The sequence below is a fragment of the Triplophysa dalaica genome, chromosome 20 (assembly GCF_015846415.1).
Source record: "Triplophysa dalaica isolate WHDGS20190420 chromosome 20, ASM1584641v1, whole genome shotgun sequence".
NCBI lineage: Eukaryota > Metazoa > Chordata > Actinopteri > Cypriniformes > Nemacheilidae > Triplophysa > Triplophysa dalaica.
Window position 1 is genome coordinate 19,267,255 of NC_079561.1, and position 21,673 is coordinate 19,288,927.

At 38.9% G+C, this 21,673-nt stretch overlaps 1 protein-coding gene across 1 annotated transcript in view; it reads left to right on the top strand.

Moving 5' to 3' along the window:
* Positions 1-722: 722 nt before the first annotated feature.
* Positions 723-21,673, top strand: part of ctnnbl1 (catenin, beta like 1) — a 39,553-nt gene continuing 18,602 nt past the window's right edge. Inside the window, exons 1-12 of the mRNA XM_056732859.1 lie at positions 723-867; positions 1,695-1,883; positions 1,969-2,075; positions 2,160-2,299; positions 2,479-2,576; positions 3,827-3,920; positions 5,010-5,101; positions 5,512-5,584; positions 7,849-7,907; positions 8,309-8,457; positions 10,070-10,251; positions 20,606-20,703. Of these exons, the coding sequence (XP_056588837.1) occupies positions 838-867; positions 1,695-1,883; positions 1,969-2,075; positions 2,160-2,299; positions 2,479-2,576; positions 3,827-3,920; positions 5,010-5,101; positions 5,512-5,584; positions 7,849-7,907; positions 8,309-8,457; positions 10,070-10,251; positions 20,606-20,703 (1,311 nt within the window). The 5' untranslated portion in view covers positions 723-837. The remainder of the gene's footprint in view (positions 868-1,694; positions 1,884-1,968; positions 2,076-2,159; positions 2,300-2,478; positions 2,577-3,826; positions 3,921-5,009; positions 5,102-5,511; positions 5,585-7,848; positions 7,908-8,308; positions 8,458-10,069; positions 10,252-20,605; positions 20,704-21,673) is intronic.

Here is a 21,673-nt window from a genome sequence, read left to right on the forward strand (position 1 = left end):
GATCTTACATGATAACTACACACTACAAACATGCAGGAGTTGTTCACCTTCAAAATGAAAATTCTGTCATCATTTATTCACCCTCTCGTCGTTTCAAACATGTCCCTCGGCAGAACACAAAAGAAGATATTTTGAAGAATTTTGTTAACAGCCCCCAACCAATGTAAGTGAATGGGGGGCTTTTAACAACATTCTTCAAATTATCTCCTTTTGTTGTCTGCAAAAGAAAGAAAGTCAAGAGGGTGTAAATGATGAAAGGATTTTCATTTCGAAGGGGAACTACTCCTGTATTGTAGCATATTTTGTATACTATCTTATAAATATGTTCAGAAAGAAGTATGTAAGTATAGAATTTCAAATACTAGTTTTATTAAGTCTCTTATTTATTTTTTCCTCTGAGGCAGAATGTGATAAATTGTGTGTGCATTAACATTTATGCATTTGGGAGACGCTTTTGCTACTTGCATATCATTATGTTAGACATTTGTTTCTGACTATATGCAATCCCCTGGGATCATGTTTAAATACCAGGATGCATTTTAGCTCTCCTATATTAAACTTTCTTCTCTTTCTTAAATTAAGAAAACTTGTTCAATTGTTTGGAAGTTCTGTTTAAATTTGTAATGTAAAATCAATGTTATCATGTTCTTATTTTGCGTCTCGTCCTCCGCGGCTGCAGGTGTCGCCGTTGAGTCTCTGTGCGCGTGCGTGCCGCACGGTTCATGCGCGTGAAGGACAGACCGCAAGTTACCTCACAAACAAACTAGCGTGTTTTGTGTTTACACACTTTATTGAAATATTGTTGTTTAGAAAGATTACATACACACACAATTTACCATGGATGTGGGTGAGCTGTTGAATTATCAGGTAATGTTGGGCTTTAATGTTTCTGTAAGCTGCTGGGGCTTTATTTAATCTGTTCTGATGCAAGTGTAAATGTTATGAAAACTTTAATAATTAATTCATGAATAAACACATTTTCTGATTATTTAGACGCCTGCTGGTTCATTCGTGATATTATGAAAGTTACCTGTTTATGGATTTTAACTGAACTTGACTGTATAATTTCGCCGCTCGGTGTTTCTTTGTATTTATAAATGCGTATGTTTTTGCATATTATGAAGTATTTTGCTTACTCTCTTGTGAAAATACAACATTACCTGTCGTGCTTGATTTACATTGAGCTGTTGTGATGCTTTGACGCGTGCCAAGATATTCATTACACAAATCTGCGTAGAAATTCTTCACGTTCAGAAATCCATTGTATTGATACGTTGCCATGCATTACCATTAGCATGTAGTCAAATATTCTGTGGGAACATGTGATAGCTGGAAGATTGAAGATGCTTCTTGAACACAGAATAATTTGAGATAAAATGATGATTTAAAATGATCTATAAGTATTTGGTGAAACCCTCTTTTGCTTTAACAACAGCAACACTGGATCTGGAGCACAGCATGATTAAAGACTTACAATTTCGAGTCTTTGGGTTTATAACAAAGTCTGTCCTGTAGAATAACCTACAAACTTAAAATAAACATACTGATGAAAACATAAAAAAGAGCCTGATACTGTCTCTGATGTTGTGCAGATGTCTTTCAGTTGAGTCAAAGTCTGATTTTGCATCTGATGTTGAAATGGACCCCTTTGATCTTGCCTCACGCTTACAATCATGTGATCTGCTCTCTTTCAGCCTGACAGAGGCGCAAAGAGATCCAGAGATGAGGACAGCAAAGAGGAGTCCAGAAGCAAACCGAAGACGTCTGGACGGGACGCCGGACGCCTTGCAGCCAGGGCTGAATTTGACAGTGAGGAGCAGAGAGGAGGAGAGGGGGAGAGGATTCTGGAAAACCTGATGGATCAGGATGGAGAAGATCCCGAGGTGAGATCGTACGAGCACAGGTTTACTGTAAGTATAAGAAGAACAGTTCTGACATTTGACCTCGTGATTTGCCCTGTGTTGACAGGCGGAGCCGGTGGATGAGGGCACCGTGAAGAAAATGATCTTGACCTTTGAGAAGAGATCGTACAAAAACCAGGAGCTGAGGATCAAGTTTCCAGACAACCCCGAGAAGTGAGTATCAGGGATTTTTGCAAACGATTCATACTCGCATGGTGGCTCGCAATGATGACGTCACTTCCCATCCTCCTGTGGCAGGTTCATGGAGGCGGAGCTCGACTTGAATGACATCATCCAGGAGATGCACGTTGTGGCAACGATTCCAGAGCTGTACCATCTGCTGGTGGAGCTAAACGCGGTTCAATCTCTGCTGGGTCTCCTCAGTCATGACAACACTGATATCCTGAGCAACAGATTCAAGCGATAATCGACAACATGCCTTCAGTATAGACCATTATTAGCGTTTACATGTGTATATCCAGCAGATATGTCATTGAATCCTCTTTTAGAATGATCGTTTAAAATAAACAAACATAATACCTCTGTGAACTGTCAGTAAGAACTTAACATGAGTCACATATCAGCATTGCCGTGGTGGATCTCCTGCAGGAGCTGACAGACATCGACACACTTCATGAGAGCGAGGAGGGAGCAGAGGTGCTCGTTGATGGTCTGGTGAGTCTTTATATCAATCATATTTATTAATAATGAGAAATAAAGTCCTCATCTGTGGAGCTGCCGCCTGATTCACGAGTGTTAGCGGGTCACACGCTGCCGGCATTATTGACATGATTCACTGTGTGCGAGACTCAGCTGTTTATTAGTCTGACATTTTCACACGAGTGAGAGAGAGAGAGAGAGAGAGAGAGAGAGAGAAAACATCAGACTGTTATTAAAAAAGCTTATTCCATCAGACGCAGATAGGAAACAATCAGAGATAGATCCGGGTCTGATTTATGCAGGATAAGTTTTAAGTTTCTGTGCATTCATACATCTGAATAATTGTTTACACGCACATCTCCTGTGCTCAGAAATGCAGAATTCTGGGTAACAGAGATGCATTGAATCACAAATGAGTTTTAAGCAAGTCTGGTTCATTTTAGCCCAACGGTTTGTCCGTAAATCTGTTCATTAAGTCGTCGCTTTAATGTTTTGCTAAATAACACAATTTTAAATACTTACTCATTTTAAATCACTTTGAATAAAAGCATCTGATCAATGTAAATGTTGCTGTGCCGCATTTAAGGTTTTGTATTTGTGTTTGGTGTTTATCACTGTTAATATTTAGATGTGTTTAAGGGGGTTGAATCCCATTTCATGCATTCTGACTTCTTTACACTGTTAAACGTAGCTTCTCATGATTAAAGATGGGTTAACACGCGCAGTTTGTGCCAATCTAATATTAATCTTGAGACCCTATACAGAAGTACTGAACACGTCATATCTTGGATGAGTATTTAGTTTGATCACATTTATTAAGAGAGATACAGCTGTATGATTATTTCCGGAAAAAGACGAGCTGCTGGAGGCGGGCAGGGGGGACAGAACTACAGCACGAGCACACAACACATCATCACATTATCCCTTTCATGTTTTTTAAAAACATCATTGACGCATGCGACGATTGCCAACAAAACACAGACATATTTCCTTTTATGAATATTTACACATTTTGTTTCTTACTATGAGCAATAACCCTGACAACGATCCCATGACCTTGGCATTGCTAGCGCCATGCTCTTACCACTGAGCCACAGGAAAATATATCTTATATATATATATATATATTTTAGCGCTAGGACCACGCCATCTATCAGTTTCAAACCATCTCCAAATCCAGCGTTTGCAAAGATTCAGTTTAAAACATTTGTATGTGAATCAGACTTTTAAGTTTTTTAAGAAAAGCTTTTGTTTGTGTGTGTTAGTTGGAGGGTCAGGTCGTAGCTCTCATGGTGCAGAATATGGAGCGTCTGGATGAGACGGTGAAGGAGGAGGCTGACGGAGTTTACAACACTTTAGGTAAAACACACACACACACACTTTGTTTTTGACTCTGCAGAGAGAGATAAATTACTGAACGGATTGATATGACACATTTCCTCAATGTCTCACTCCCAATGTCTCGTTCCAGTTGTTCTGTAATCCCTATCCTATCTCTATCTCTCTCTCTCTCTATCTATCTATCTCTCTCCCCCTCTCTCTCTCTCTCTCTCTCTCTCTCTCTCTCTCTCTCTCTCCCTTCCTCTCTCTGTCTCTCTCTCCCTTCCTCTCTCTGTCTCTCTCTCTTTCTCTCGCTCTCTCTCTCTCTCCCGCTCTCTCTCTCTCTCTCTCTCTCTCTCTCTCTCTCTCTCTCTCTCTCTCTCTCTCTCTCTCTCTCTCTCTCTCTCTCTCTCTCTCTCTCTCTCTCTCTCTCTCTCTTTCTCTCTCTCTCTCTCTCTCTTTCTCTCTCTCTCTCTCTCTCTCTCTCTCTCCGTGATTGAGTTATCAGGTGTCTTTTATATCACAGAAGAGTAAAAACTCCGCTGTGGTGTGTCATATAGACATATTCTCTACCTCTTTCTTACTCTCTGTCCCCGGGGCTCAGAAATATAAAATATTTTCTTTCCTGCCTGTTATTGTCGGGCTAGCAGTTTTGATTTTTACTAGATAAATCAAAATGCATTTATAAAATCTATATAATGAAGTGTGTCCGCTGTTGTTCTTTTAAAATTGCATTTTATAAATACTGGTGCACTAAACTAAACCGATGATGGTGTAAATGCAGTACATACATACGTCCTTCAGATCAGATATCAAAGCATCACACAGTCTTCTCCGTCTCCATCAAGCTTAACAGTACTGCAGCATCACTATTGTGAGACCAGATGGCGAACAGATGTGTGTGTTTTGTGTTTTTTAAGCATGAATGTGTTGTGTGGATGTGGATGTGTTTGGAGGTCTGATCTCACTGCAGTTTGTCTGCATCAGTTATCATGGCAACTAGGTGAAGCAGACACTTTCAAAACTGGGTCACAGTACAACACGATTCATAAAACTGTGTGTCTGACAAGCATGGAGTAAACTCTCTCTCTCTCTCTCTCTCTCTCTCTATCTCTCTCTCTCTGGCAGCGGTGATCGAGAACATGGCCGAATTTCGGCCCGGTCTGTGCACAGAAGCGGCCCAGCAGGGTTTAATGCAGTGGCTGTTAAAGAGAATCAAGGTGAGATGTTCAAAGCCTCCCAACAATTTTTTAGTCCTCTGTGGTGTTGACCAACAGAAATACAGAATCACAAAATCTAAAAATATGGACAATGGTAAAAACTTTAATGTTATTTTGTGTGAAGTTGTCCATATATAATGAGGGATTTAACTCTGAATTTGAGATTTTTATAAGAGCTGTAGGCACGCTGTTTTAACTCACAGTTTTCTCCATGTGAAGTGTAATTCTCTTGCGATTTCAACTGAAATAAGAGCTTCATGCTGTTGTGCTTTGAGTCTTAATGTTCCTGAAGACCCGATGAATCCAGCGCTCCGACAGAAAGCTCACAATAGAAACACGGCACACAGATTGAACTGGACACAGCTGCCAAACCAATTGAAATCACCCATTCGTTGTTTCTCTCCGAACAGGCGAAGATGCCTTTTGATGCCAATAAGCTGTACTGCAGTGAAATACTGGCCATCCTTCTGCAAAACAACGACAGTAAGTAAAACATTTCATGGACACTGACTGAGTTTGATTGGATGTTTTGGGGTATTTATTCAAAATCATTCGAAATGAGATTTCTGTCGTTATTTACACGCCCTCTTGTCATTTCAATCCTGCATGACTTTCCTTCTTCTGCAGAACAACATAAAAGGAGATATTTTGAAAAATGCCTGTAACTGAAAGCTGTTGGTCCCCATTGACTTTCATTGGTTTTGAGTCAATAGGGGACCTATGGCTTTGGTTATCAACATTTCTCGAAATATCTTCTTTTATGTTGTCCTGAAGAGAAAGAAAATTACTCAGGGTGAGTAAGTGATGACAGAAATTTTATTTTTTAAGGCGAACCGTTCCTTAAACGTGGAGTATATGGAAGAAAACTTTTGATTTATAATGCATGCGTAATGCCTTATAGAGAACATTATATCTTGTATCATTTGATAAACTATTACTTACTATTATTATAACTAGGGATGGGAATTGATAAGAATTTAACGATTCCGATTCCTTATCGATTCTCTTATCGATTCTCATTGGGTGAGGGAATAAGTACAAATTTGTTTCTTTGTATTAACTCGCTTTAATATCTGATAAGAACACAACACATACTCGGAGTATACAAAAATGATGTGTAGCAACCTCAGAACAAACCTAAAAGTAGGCTACAAAGTGAAGTCCAGGGACCCATAGAGTTTTTCACATTCATCATAGGTCCAGACAAAAAAATAAAATAAAACTGCCTTTTAAGTGCCATTTAAGTGCCATAAAAACTAAGAACACAAACAGTCAAGGAAGAGCTTGTGCCTTTGGGAATATTCTACCTGAAACAAAATTCAACTCAACTCACATACAAAATAAAAGAAGTCTTCTGTAAAGACCACAACTATCAATTTAGACAAGTCTCTGATGGCCGTCATAATCTTCATCTAAATTTGATTGACAATGGAGATTATTATTCATATAGTAAAAGTTTACACAATGAAATGGCCCTCACATTAACTTAATAGAGAAGTTATCTTCGGCATTAATAGCAGATGACGTCTCGTTAGCTCCGCTGCTGCTTGACTCACTTGTTGTTGCCCTGTCGCTAAGTAGTAGTGTATCAAACACGCGACAGTCCTGCAAATAAATTTCGTGCTGTATGGCCAAATGTTTCTGCATATTGGAGGTTGTTCCTCCCTTTGTCGAAATTAAACTTTAACAGTTGTTGCAAATGACCGCATTGGCGTCTTTTCTAGTGAAATATAACCAGGCTTTAGATCGCTTCTGCCTCGACGACATGTTCGCTGCGTAACCAAAACAACTCAGCACGTGTGTGACGTCATGATGATGACACATCTGCAATGAGCGGAACCGATAAGCGGAATCGTTAAACGGGTACGCTAACGGTTCCAAGGAATCGATTCACTGGGCACCGGTTCTAAAGATGAACCGGTTCTCGGTTCCCATCCCTAATTATAACTTGTGTGATGATTTATGACACGTGATGAACTCTACATGGTTACCATAGTTATAATGTATTAAATCTCATTTCATCGCATAATATCTCACTACATCGTATGAGCGGACAAATGCAAAGTGTTGTTTTATGTTTATTTATCAATGCAAGATATTATAATGATTTTTTGTCTGAATCATAATGCACTTAGAATGCTTCTATAATGAATCAATGTATATTATGTATTAATGCTGGATTCGTAGAAAAGTGTTACTGAAAAAATATCTTTTAGTATTTTCATATTAACAAGACTCGCACAACACAGTAACATTTATCGCTTTTTTTCTTCGTGGACTTATTTTTCCAATTTGTTGTTCAGGAAATAAGACTAACTGACCAATAAGATCACAGCTTTGGGTCATGTGTCTGAAAAATGCTTTAGGTGGAATTGCATGCATGTACATGACCAGTGTAAAATTGTTGTTGTGAAATGGCCTTTAGTATCAGACTTTATGATTCTCGATTACACATGAAGTATTCGAGTCAGGTTTGTACGTACAGCTACAATATTCTGTTCACACTGTGGGTTGTATTGCTTTTCTTGTGCTCTGGTTTGTAAATATTTCTTTTGGTTTGTCTCTCTGTTCTCAATAGCAGATCTTATCACATTCGCCTCTCTCTCTGTCTCTCTCGCTCTCTTCTCCATTATTACTGCACTGAGCTCTAACATTTATCATCTTTTCTCTCTCTGTCTCTCTCTCATTCTCTCTCTCCTATTATTAGTGCATTGAGCTCACACATTTATCATTTTTCTCTCTCACAGAAACCAGGGAGCTGTTGGGAGAAATAGACGGCATTGACGTTCTACTGCAGCAGCTTTCAGTAAGATGTTCTCTCTCTCTCTCTCTCTCTCTCTCTCTCTCTCTCTCTCTCTCTCTCTCTCTCTCTCTCTCTCTCTCTCGCTCACTCGCTCAAGCACTCTTCTAAACTCTAGTGTGCAGGCTGTCTACGGCCTATATAGGCAGCTGGCGTCTAATGCAGAAGTGTGAGTGACAGACGCTGTACGTGGGCAGCAACTCATTAAAGGTCACTGGAGAGAAACTCAACTAATGTTTACAATTGAAGCTACTGTATAATGCAATGTACAAATATTTGGTGATCAATGTTCTCTTAAACTTCGAACGATTTTGACATCTTATCTTTATAGTTAGAATTATCATCCTGGGTTACTGACAAGCTTTCGGTGCAGGCGCAAATTTAACCCATTTACATGTTCCTCACAGGTGTTTAAACGTCACAATCCGTCCACAGCGGAGGAACAGGAAATGATGGAGAACTTGTTTGACGCTCTATGTTCCTGTCTCATGCTTCCAGCCAATCGTGATCGTTTCCTGAGGGGGGAGGGGCTTCAGCTTATGAACCTCATGCTCAGGTATGTCATCACTGTTCATGTGCTTGCGTTTCTTGTTGAGTAAAATATGATGCTGTTGAGTCATGGGGTGGTATGAGATTTTGACGGTATGACAACCTTAAGCAAAAGTACATCGGGTTCACTGTATTGCAGTTACAACACATTAAAATGTGTTATTTTCAAATGTATGTGTATACAAACAACAATTTTTCAACTGGACACAATACATTTTAGTTTTAACCAACATATTGAACATGATTTTCAGGGAAAAACAAAGCCTTAAAAATACAAAATATATTTTTTTGTGTAAACATCGAACGAATTACATGATATCATAATTTATTTTTGTGTAAACATAGCTCGTACCCAGTGTTGGGTAAGTTACTCTGAAAAAGTAATTAATTACTAGTTACTAATTACATATTCAATAGTGTAATTAGATTACTGTCCAAAAAGTATTTAGTTACTCATTACTAATTACTTTCTATATCCTACACCGACCTTGATTAGTTAGGGTAACCCTAACCCTAAGTGATTCAAGGATAGACATGAAACGGCTTATTTAATTCATTCAAATAAATAATATTATTAACTGACCAAAGTATAACAAATGTGAGCACAGATTTTAAAGTAAGACTTTAAATTTTGAAGTCAATTACACTATTGCACACGCATATATTTCACAAAGTATTTAGTTTAAGTACATCAAAAGTAACTGTAATTAAATTACAGAAAACATATGAGTAATCCCTTACTTTACTTTTTCAAGGAAAAAGTAATTAAAATGCAGTAACTAAGTACTTCGTAACTAGTTACACCAACACTGCTCGTACCCTAGTAACGGTGTCACAGCAAATGTTGCCTCTTTCGAACCTCGGTATACCTTGTATCCGGCCCATGCCTAATGCTGTGTGATGTTATAGCACATGACCTCAGCGATAATCGTGGTGCTGAACGCTGAATGAATCTCATCTCAATCTCATTTCAGACATGTAAAACCCTCCTCTAAATCACGCACATGTCACACGACTCATCTGGACCTTTAATTCTTTGTATTCTTCATTTTGCTGATGCACAAGAACGAGCGTTCACCTGGATAAAGTGTTAACAAGTGTTTTTACAGTTTGAGTATTAGTTGGATGTAACATTGACACTTTGAACTCTGAAGGACAGACTTGAAGTTATTTAAAAACTACATTTAAAACTTTCCTTACAATTTCCACGTTTCCTACACCTCCTCCTTTAACACCTGTAATATATTTCTGTGTTGTTTGTGATGGTGGTGTTGATTTCACATCCTGTGTGTGTGTGTGTGTGTGTGTGTGTGACTCTCTCTCTTTTGAAACTCTGTGTGTTATACAGAAAACTGATGTACACACAATGAGTGCATTTATTTAACTCCTGTAGACTGCAGGGTAAATCCATTAATATGTCAAATTAAATTGGCCTTTTGAGAAAAAGAGAGGCGGTTATTATAACGTTTCTTTTTTCCAAAATGTGCATTTGAAACACAAAGGCATTTGTAATAGAAATGCAAAAACAGTGTTAAAGAATAAAATAAAAACTTCTTTGACTGCAGGCAAACCAAGACTAGCTCGTATACAAAACACATTTTTATGGTTTTATTCTCCAGGGAGAAGAAGATGTCTCGGGTCAGTGCACTGAAAGTTCTGGACTACGCCATGATCGGTCCGGAGGGTTCTGATAACTGTCACAAGTTTGTGGACATCTTGGGTCTCAGAACCATATTCCCTCTGTTTATGAAAACACCCAAGAAGATGAAGAAAGTCGGGATATCAGACAAGGAGCATGAAGGTTAGTTTACCACAATCTTAAATATGAATCGTCTGCGTAATATTTCCTTCTGAAAATGTTTATTTGGCACGTGTAGTCTTGGTTTGCAGCAGAAATGTACATTTTAAAGCTTTCATGTAGCTCAGTGGTAAGAGCATTGCATTAACATTGCAAGGTTGTGGGTTCGATCCCAGGGGATTGCAAATACCTATGTAAAATGTGTAGGATAAAAGCATTGTAAGTCGCTTTGGATAACAGCGTCTTCCAAATTCCTAAATGTAAATGTAATGTTAAAGAACGATCGCTTTAAAACGATTTCTATTTATGAAACCAGCAAGATTTTATTAGGACGGTAAATAGAGTTGCATTTAATTCTGTGTCTTGAATCTCAGATGAAGTGTTTTTATTTCCCTGTGAACCAACACAGACGCTCTGTTTGGTTTCATGCATGTCCAGTAATTTCTCTCTTTTACTTTCATGTTCTCTGTTTTGCCTGTAATGTTTTTTCCCTCAGCACTTTTATTCTCTTAAAAATGGATTTAGTTTGTTGGAGTTGCTCAATTAACAGGACACACAGACACACACACACGGGCAGTGTAATATCACATGGAGTTCACTGTAATATCTTTTCCTCGTACATTATTTACAGTCTGTGGTTTATTCCACAGGGATGAAACTGCAGCTGCTGGTGTGGTTTATTCACTGAGTTTCTTCACACCATCCTTAATTCCTAATGCTTATTAAAACCCAAGAAAGAGAGCGAGGGAAAGAGAGTTTTTAATATCTATATATTTTATCCTTCATTTAGCACCTTACTCCACCTTATTGTTTGCCATTATTGTGTTTTGTGTGTTACAATATTGCATGTATAAAGTATCTTTAAATTGAAAATTCAATATTTAAAGAGATTGCATACTGTGACAGGATGTACTGTTGGAGTATTATGAACACATTTCGGACACACTGCATCCACCATGTTTTATTGTCATGTGACCTGCATGCTATTTGGCATATGACGCATTAACTACAACCTAGGCATTGGTAAAAACATAATTTAGTCACAAGAAATATATTTATCTATACTTGCATTTAAAAATAGACATCTGCCCTAAAGTTTTCCACAGTTTTTATTTAATTCACTTTTTAATTTGACCGTTCCTGTGGCATCATGGGATAGGCTGGTTGCGATTGACCGCTGATACACGTTGTCCACCCGCCAACCAATTGGAATCGGAATCGGCTGCTGCATTCAGTGCAAGCGGAACATGCGTCGCAGCAAAGATCAGCAGCAGGAGTTAGATTTCATTCATCATGTGTGGAGAGTGAAGTTAGCTGACTGACAACACGATGGCGGAAGCTTTTTTATGTCAGAGAACATTGTAGAATATAGTATGTAAGCACTGTCCTCAAAAGCCATTTACTTTTTAATTTTTACATTTAACATTTTAAAAGGCCAGTGGAATGTTTGTATTCCCTTTCTTATTCATTTGTGTTTTGCAGAGTGTGCGCCATGATTACTCATTTGTTGATAACGGGGTGTAACGGAACATATTCGTGCTGAACCGTCACGGGCAACATTCCAAATGAAGTCCTTTCCAGTTTAGACTTCGGAGTGAACTAGGCATTTATGTACCATTATGTAGACGTTTGGCATGCACGAGAGAATCATTACCAGCGTCATTGGATTTGCAACAGATGAATATGCATGTTAAAACGTCATTTTGGCATTTTGTTTTATGCTTCGTGACAGTGAAATAGAGATTGAGACACTTTACGCAATGCTAAATGCTACATTAGCTTACCCACGTGCCCCGTCCAGCAAACCAAATGATCATTGTCTGCTCTTAACTGTAAGATTTCCCAAACATACTGGTATTTTAGCAGTATTTTGTTTTGCTGCCATCCGCCATCAATATGCTCCATCACTCCTGTGTTGTGCGTGTGTTTATGTCCCATTCACAATGATGATACAGGAGTAGAGGCGGCGCAACCACAACGAAAAGTTTATAATCCCCATCTACTTTGAAGCGCTGCTAAACTGCTGTGGAAAAGCAGAGTAAGCCGAAGTGAAATGAGCTGTACCGAGGCGAATCGTACTAAACCTGACGGTACCATGCAGTGGAAAAGCGCCATGAGAAAAGAGAAAGAAAGGGAAAGAAAAAGAGAGAGAGAGGATAAGAGATTGAATCCTATTTAGTCCTTTTACTGCTTTTAATTTACACATTATTCCTTCCGTTGCATATTGCTGTATACTAAATGTGTAGTGTGTGAAATAAAAGTGAGAGTGTATGAGTGAGAGACACACAGAGAGAATAAGAGAGATGGTGTTGTTGAGTTGATCACCTGAGCCGGGGTTTTTGCTCTCACAGTCTTCAGGGGTTTAGCAGCACAGATTGTTGAACGTTCAGATGTCACTGTTCAGTCAAGCGTGAGGAAAATGGGATGTGACATCTGTACGTTCATCGTGGAGGCAGAATTCATTAACCCGCTGTCTCGCACTGAAAAGATGAAAATCAGACTCATGAAGTACTTAAAGACGCCATTTAACAGTGTAAAAGCTTGTCGGTTTTTGTTCAACTTTTTTTTTGAGCTCAGCAAATTTGTTTGGAAACGGATTAGTTTTTCCTTCTTAAATTGGATTGGTTTGTTGTCTTAAGAAACACGATGGCGTTCTGCCGTGCTCGTGGGAAATATGGTTACTGTGAGATTAAGCATCAGTCAGTTGTTCTCTTCTTAATTCCTGACGCGCGTGTGGAGAAAAAGAGTCTTTATGGAGAGATTAATTCATTATCACTTTTCACGACAATAAGAGTTTGAGTAATTAAACAGCTCAGCTCTTACTGCCGATCGTAAAAGTTCATTTGATCACGTAAAATCCCTTCTGAAATTTACTCGACTTAAATTTGCATTCGTAATCAGTTCATTAGAAAAAGCTCTTTCTGTTTGCCAAGGTAACAGAGATTTACACAGTGCTGATATATTGTGTCTCGCTGAGTCTTTTGTTGAGGAAGGTAAAATCTCTTGTTAGAACTTACACATGAGTTCTGCACCCAAATACACTCGAAATTGACTTCATTTTTTTTTTGTGAACTTAAAACAGACGGTGGGCAGGTGAACCGTCCTGACAGAACTGAGGATGTTAATCTTGTGCTCGAACACAATAGCATGAGCAGAAGTTTGAGCGGTTTCAGCAGAATAATCATGTGTGGGTTGAAAGCGAGCGAGATTGTCAGGATGAGTTTGAGTTAATGATGTGTTTGCGATGGAAGGTGTGAAGAAGTCATGACATGCTGAATGTTTGCTTCACAGTCAAGGTGAACTTTGAACTCGTTTTGTCACCACGATATAAGGTCTGGGCGATATATTGTACAATTCTTATGGTTCAGTTTCTCAATGATTTGCGGTAAAATGTCGTCACTTCCGAAAGCTTGAGGGCTTTCTTGCGCAGACACTCTGAATATGGGAAACAGAAGAACAATTATTTCCAGGAAATGCCTGTGGTCATATTCTATCGTTCTTCTTCAAAACTTTTCAGGTATTTTCATGATAATAAAGTATATTTATAGTGAGGATGTTTGACGAGTGGTGCTTGTTTTAAATGCACGTTATAAGCGACTCAATCTCGTAGTGATTAGTTTGAGCAGTGCTTCCTACTGATCAAAGAGCCGTAGTTCATTGAAGAGCTGTGCATAAAACATTGAATGGATTTCAAAATCAATTTAGACAAGTATAATTAGCAATATATATATATATAGCGCCCAGCCCTACACAATATACATCTGTCCGATTTCATGGTTTAAAACCTTACCAATAAAAAAAGCGTTCAGTTAGTCTAGAGAAGCATCTCTGGTTTCGTTTTGAGTTTTCTTCAATTTTTTGCATTGTAATAGGGCTGTCAAAAGATTAATTGCGATTAATCGCATTTAGAATAAAGGTTTGTATTTACATTATATATGTCTGCATACTGTGCATATTCATTTTGTATTATAAGCATACATACACTCACCTAAAGAATTATTAGGAACACCACACTAATACTGTGTTTGAGCCCCTTTCACCTTCAGAACTGCCTTAATTCTACGTGGCATTGATTCAACAAGGTGCTGAAAGCATTCTTTAGAAATGTTGGCCCATATTGATAGGATAGCATCTTGCAGTTGATGAAGATTTGTGGGATGCACGAAGCTCCCGTTCCACCACATCCCAAAGATGCTCTATAGGGTTGAGATCTGGTGTCTGTGGGGGCCATTTTAGTACAGTGAACTCATTGTCATGTTCAAGAAACCAATTTGAAATGATTGGAGCTTTGTGACATGGTGCATTATCCTGCTGGAAGTAGGCATCAGAGGATGGGTACATGGTGGTCATAAAGGGATGGACATGGTCAGAAACAATGCTCAGATAGGCCGTGGCATTTAAACGATGCCCAGTTGACACTAAGGGGCCTAAAGTGTGCCAAGAAAACATCCCCCACACCATTACACCACCATCATAAATGCATTAATGAGAAATTGAACAGGTGTTCCTAATAATCCTTTAGGTGAGTGTATACGTATTTAGGAAATATTTGCAATATTTTAAATACATTTTGACAATAATTGATATTATATAAATTTTTATAAATTTTTACATGTTTTCTTAAATACGTGCTACTAATTTATAATTAATACACCCGACATTTGATGTTTCAGCATAACAAATGTTATGTGGCCCAAGCTTAACTTCCGGTAGACCTGGGCAAAGGATCAATAACTGTCGAGTAGTTTTAATTTAATTTTATACAATTAATATACAATAAAATATAAATAAAATATGAAATAGCGTGTTTTCTTATAATCAAACACAGACCATCTTTAGACTCATGTATTGGTTGTTGAAGATATCGACACAAACGTCAGTACTGTTGAGTTGATGAAATGTATGCGGTTCTGTTTGGCTGATCTCTGATCAGTCGGTGCAAGGGATTCTGGGCTGTTTCTCACTGAATTACTCCAGCGGTTTGACCAAATGTCTTGTGCTACAGAAGCTAATATCAGTTCTCACGAGGGTTGTAAGAATGTTGAGATGTTCGCGTCGTCCTCTCAGCAGCGTCTCGAGATCGGCAGAATGTGATTTCAGATGATCAGGGAGGGAGACGCAGCAGTTCATTTACTTCTAATGATTGTCTTTTAAGTGCTTCTTAATCTCTACCGGACACGTCATAATTGTGGTAAGTGCTTGAATTGCTTTGTTAAATTGGATCAGAAGCTCTGGTGTAATTGCGCTGATCTCCAGAGCTCTGTTAATTCTTCTGTTGGAAATGAAAGTTGGAATCGGGTCATTGTTCTCCTCGTCTCTGAGGTTTTGCTAATGGATTCATTATTGAAAATTAGCGCTTCCTTTCCTGCAGATTTTGCCTGTTGATAATGTGATAATCCGTTTTTCTTTAACAATTGGTAAGAAAAAACCTTCGGTTTGACGCTGCAGATGGGCTAGTGTAGAAACATTGGTGACATCACGCTCCTTTAAAGGGCCAAATACATTTTAGAGTGAGTCACATGCACTGTTCACTGTGAGAAGGACAGCATTTAAAGTGAGCACTCTGAAGAGTGTAGGCGACATTGAAGTGAGCAGTCACAAAAGTGTAGGGGAGATTGAACTGAGCTCTCTGTAAAATGTAGGGGACATTGAGGTAAGCACATGAAAAAAATTCAGGTGACATTGAAGTACACACTCTTAAGAGTGTAGGGGACATTGAGATGAGCACTATAATAGGGAACATTGAGGTAAGCACTGATAGAATGCAGCTGATATTGAAGTGAGCACTTTAAAGAGTGTAGGGGACATTGAGATTAGCGCTCTTAACAGTGTAGGGGACATTAAGATTAACACTCTGAAGAGTGTAGGGGACATTGAGATTAGCGCTCTTAACAGTGTAGGGGACATTAAGATTAACACTCTGAAGAGTGTAGGGGCACATTGAGATCAGCACTCTGAAGAGTGTAGTGGACAATAAGATTTGCACTCTGAAGAGTGTAGGGGACATTGAGATCAGCACTCTGAAGAGTGTAGTGGACAATAAGATTTGCACTCTGAAGAGTGTAGGGGACATTGAGATTAGCGCTCTTAACAGTGTAGGGGACATTAAGATTAACACTCTGAAGAGTGTAGGGGACATTGAGATTAGCACTCTGAAGAGTGTAGGGGACATTGAGATTAACACTCTGAAGAGTGTAGGGGACATTGAGATTTGCACTCTGAAGAGTGTAGGGGACATTGAGATTTGCACTCTGACGAGTGTAGGGGACATTGAGATCAGCACTCTGAAGAGTGTAGGGGACATTGAGATCAGCACTCTGAAGAGTGTAGGGGACATTGAGATTAGCACTCTGAAGAGTGTAGGGGACAATAAGATTTGCACTCTGAAGAGTGTAGGGGACATTGAGATCAGCACTCTGAAGAGTGTAGTGGACAATAAGATTTGCACTCTGAAGAGTGTAGGGGACATTGAGATTAGCGCTCTTAACAGTGTAGGGGACATTAAGATTAACACTCTGAAGAGTGTAGGGGACATTGAGATTAGCACTCTGAAGAGTGTAGGGGACATTGAGATTAACACTCTGAAGAGTGTAGGGGACATTGAGATTAGCACTCTGAAGAGTGTAGGGGACATTGAGATCAGCACTCTGAAGAGTGTAGTGGACAATAAGATTTGCACTCTGAAGAGTGTAGGGGACATTGAGATCAGCACTCTGAAGAGTGTAGTGGACAATAAGATTTGCACTCTGAAGAGTGTAGGGGACATTGAGATTAGCGCTCTTAACAGTGTAGGGGACATTAAGATTAACACTCTGAAGAGTGTAGGGGACATTGAGATTAGCACTCTGAAGAGTGTAGGGGACATTGAGATTAACACTCTGAAGAGTGTAGGGGACATTGAGATTTGCACTCTGAAGAGTGTAGGGGACATTGAGATTTGCACTCTGACGAGTGTAGGGGACATTGAGATCAGCACTCTGAAGAGTGTAGGGGACATTGAGATCAGCACTCTGAAGAGTGTAGGGGACATTGAGATTAGCACTCTGAAGAGTGTAGGGGACAATAAGATTTGCACTCTGAAGAGTGTAGGGGACATTGAGATCAGCACTCTGAAGAGTGTAGTGGACAATAAGATTTGCACTCTGAAGAGTGTAGGGGACATTGAGATTAGCGCTCTTAACAGTGTAGGGGACATTAAGATTAACACTCTGAAGAGTGTAGGGGACATTGAGATTAGCACTCTGAAGAGTGTAGGGGACATTGAGATTAACACTCTGAAGAGTGTAGGGGACATTGAGATTTGCACTCTGAAGAGTGTAGGGGACATTGAGATTTGCACTCTGACGAGTGTAGGGGACATTGAGATCAGCACTCTGAAGAGTGTAGGGGACATTGAGATCAGCACTCTGAAGAGTGTAGGGGACATTGAGATTAGCACTCTGAAGAGTGTAGGGGACATTGAGATTAGCACTCTGAAGAGTGTAGGGGACATTGAGATTTGCACTCTGAAGAGTGTAGGGGACATTGAGATTTGTACTCTGAAGAGTGTAGGGGACATTGTGGTAAGCACTCATAGAGTGTAGGGGACTTTGAGATTAGCACTCTGAAGAGAATAGGGGACATCGTGGTAAACAGTCTTAAGAATGCAGGTGATATTGAAGTGAGCACTCTTAAGAGTGTAGGGGACATTGAGATTAATACTCTGAAGAGTGTAGGGGACATTGAGATTAATACTCTGAAGGTAGGGGACATTGATAGCACTTTGAAGAGTGTAGGGGACATTGAGATTAGCACTTTGAAGAGTGTAGGGGACATTGAGGATCAGAAGCCACTTTAAAAGAATGCAGGTGATATTGAAGCACTCTAAAAACCGTAAAGTAAATATTAAAGTTAACATAATGTGCACACTGGGATAAGTGCAGGGGCACTGAGATGTTCACTCTCTATAGTAACAGTTTTCTAGAAACAACTCTCTCTCTAATGCATTGTCCTTCAGAAATATTATTTGCGCTGTGCACCACACTGACTGACTCCTGTCTAATCCCACAAAGATTATTGCCCCCTGTTGGCGCCCCCGCTGCGTTTATGACCAGCCAGCCGATGGACTTTCTTCCCGTTGCCATGGTGACCTGGAGTAATGGTGTTGGGCAGTCGAGTCTTTCCTGTGTATAATGATGACAAAAGCTTTCCCGGGGCATCGCTGGAAGATAAGGCACTTATCTCAGACCTCTTCCCTCTCTCGTGTCCCTGTGGCTGCATTGCTCAGCTCCAGACACTTTATACCGCCGCTAATAACGCTTCACTTTTCTTCGGCTAGTGGCCGTGCTCCCCGGAGTCGCCTTGAAGACCCGTGACACGGGGGTGCTGACCGAGCGCTTCCTGTTGGAGCGTGATGATTAATGCGGGCCAACCGCACACCCGCTGCATTAGAATGTGTAATGTCTTTGTTAAGAGATGCCGGCGTGTGCTCGTGGACCGAAGCTTAAACTCAAGGAGTCTCATTTGTATTCAGAGGCAGTGAGAGCCAAGGCCAAATTAAATTGTTTTATCAAGGCCGACTGATTATTGCTTGTGAGGGCTTGTATGAGATAGCAGTGAAATATTTTTTTTTTTCTTCATGTGCATGTGCTGTTATAGCGGTCACGTACTTCAGTATGGAAGAACTGCTCTCAGACACTCACAAGTTCACTGATTAGAACCGATGCTGAAGTGTGTGTGTGCTTGAAGACTGTATTGGAAACGGGTGAAGCATGTCAGACGACAGGTCATTTTTCATTTATACATTTGTTTTCTGAATTTTCATTTCAAATCATCATTGCTAGATGTATTGTGGTATTGTTGAAATTCAACAAAATCAAACCTCAAGGAGTGACAAAGTCGTCCAACAGCAATGTGAAAGACTGACAGCATGACAAGACAAACTGAGATGAGAATCCAGGGTATCACAAACATTTTTACTTTTCCTAAATACATGTAGAAATATGACTGTTGTGCTGCTTAAAAGTGAATCTGAACTTGTTTTCTTTCCCGTATTTGAGATCTGAAAAAACACAGAACATTTCTCCAATTTTCATTTTCTGCAAATAAAGGAAAATAGACTCACTTTTGTGTATTTGAAATTCTGTAAAATTATTGTCATAAATGATCATTTTTTTTAACCAAACACATAACTAGAAATAATAAATATTAAAATCAGAAAAACGGTGTCTGAAATGGTCTTTTATTTAATTTTTTGCGGGGATATACATGCATCATGTCTGTCTTTCATTCATTTTTTTTGACTTTCTATCCTGCCTTTTTTATTTACTCCTTTTTGCTTTTTTATGTGTTTTTTTTTTAAGTACATTATTGTTTTTTTATCTTTGTAGCTTGTCTGTCGGTTATTTACCTCTTACTGCTCTTTCATTCAATTTTCTTGACTGTCTTTGTATTCCTTGTTGTACTTTCATATGTATTCATTTTTTTATGAAATTTTATGAATTTTTATTCATATTTTTACTTATTTATTTTGCTTCATTTATTTATTTGTCCTTCACTTTTTTTCATCTACTTTTTTTTCTTGTACCTTGTTTCTTTCTTTTTTATGTGTGATTTTCCTTTATCCTTGGTTTGTTTTTTCTTTATTAGTTAAAAACATTGCTGCTGTCCTTCTGAAACTCCATCTTTTGTGATTTGTGACACTTTCATGCACTTCACTTTCATTAAAGCTTTCATTGCAACGGCACATTTTCCATCTGCGGCGCTTATCTAACACGATCACAGCCTCTTAACAGATACTGCGCACATTCTACTTCTTTTTGTGTCGAGTCTTTCAGTAAATGATTATAAATGTCTCTTTCTTTACATTTCTGACTTCAAATTGGATGAGCTGCATTTTAAATCCTTTTACAGATGATTTATGCATGAATCCACCAATTTTTAGGATTACAGTGACGTTTATAAATATTTTTATTAGTTGAAAATGTATTATGGCATATGTTATCATATTTCGTTTTCTGTTATGTAACACAAGTATTAATGTACTCACTGTTACAGGGGGTTTTCACAATCGCTTTGAGAGACGTAGAGAAAGTTTAGAAAACTCTACGGCTTATTCTGAGGTTTGTGTCTGCACTGGTTGAAAGTCTCTGAGGCGTTTAAATGCAGGATTCTGTCATCGCTGCGGCGGTTTTGATCAGAACTGACAAAAATCTGCCGAAATCTCTCTGACAAGAGAAAGTTTGGAACTGTAATCTCAGAGGTGTCTGTCTTCAGACTTGCTGTGTCTTTGTCACATCCCGCTCACAGCTGCTGTTTCTCTTTCATTTCATGTGAGCGAGTGACACGGGTGCTAAATCTTTTCTCTTCTTTCTCTCAGAGCATGTTTGTTCCATCATCGCCTCCTTGTTGAGGAACCTGAAAGGACAGCAGAGAAGTCGTCTTCTGAGCAAGTTCACCGAGAACGACTGCGAGAAGGTAAAAATAAGACGGCTGGCGGCAGAGAGAGAGAGAGAGAGAGAGAGAGAGCAGGTTTAATGTAGAGTTATTATAAAGATCATAGAAACTCTCTGTACACTCTTTATTATCACACGAATGAAAATAAATAGATCTTTATGATTTACAAACAAACACTGACTGTTTGATTTTAAGTCAGTTGTTATATGCACTCATTTATTTTGTATGTGTTGGTCTGTCAGAAAATACACTTTATTAGTGAAGATGGTTTATAGAAGTCATTTTGCAAGTTGAATTTTACTGAGAAACCATAGACCAGGGCTAGTCAACTGGTGCCTTAACATTTCATATAAGTGGAGAGACTTAACATTTACATTTAGTCATTTAGCAGACGCTTTTATCCAAAGCGACTTACAAATTAGGTAAACAATGGAAGCAACTGGAACATCATATGGAAACAAAAAGCATAAGCGCAGTAAAACTGGTGTCATATAGCCCACCACAGTTTACAAAGCAGTTGAAAAGAAAAGAGACAGAAGTCAGAGCTCATTGGTCAGGTGTTGACGGAAGAGATGTTTTTCAGCTGATTCTTAAAGATGGCAACAGAATCTATCACAGAAACTGTGATGGTTCACCCAAAAATGTCATCATTTGCTCACCCTCATGTCATTTCATACCTGTATAAATTACTTTGTTCTGATCAACAAGGAGAAAGATATTTGTAAGAATGTTGGCAATTTTCAATTCTGTGATTTTGATCATTGACTGCCATAGTAGGAAAAAATAATGTTGGTCAAAGGTGCCCAGTGTTCCTTAATTCTTCAAAATATCTCACTTTCTGTTCAATAGAACAAAAACAATATACAATATTTTTTCCTCCTATGATCGTGGATGTCACAGAACTGAACATTGCTAACATTCTAACAAATGTCTTTCTTTGTGTTAGAAAGAACAAAGAAATGTATAAGGTTTGAAAAAACCTGAGGGTGAG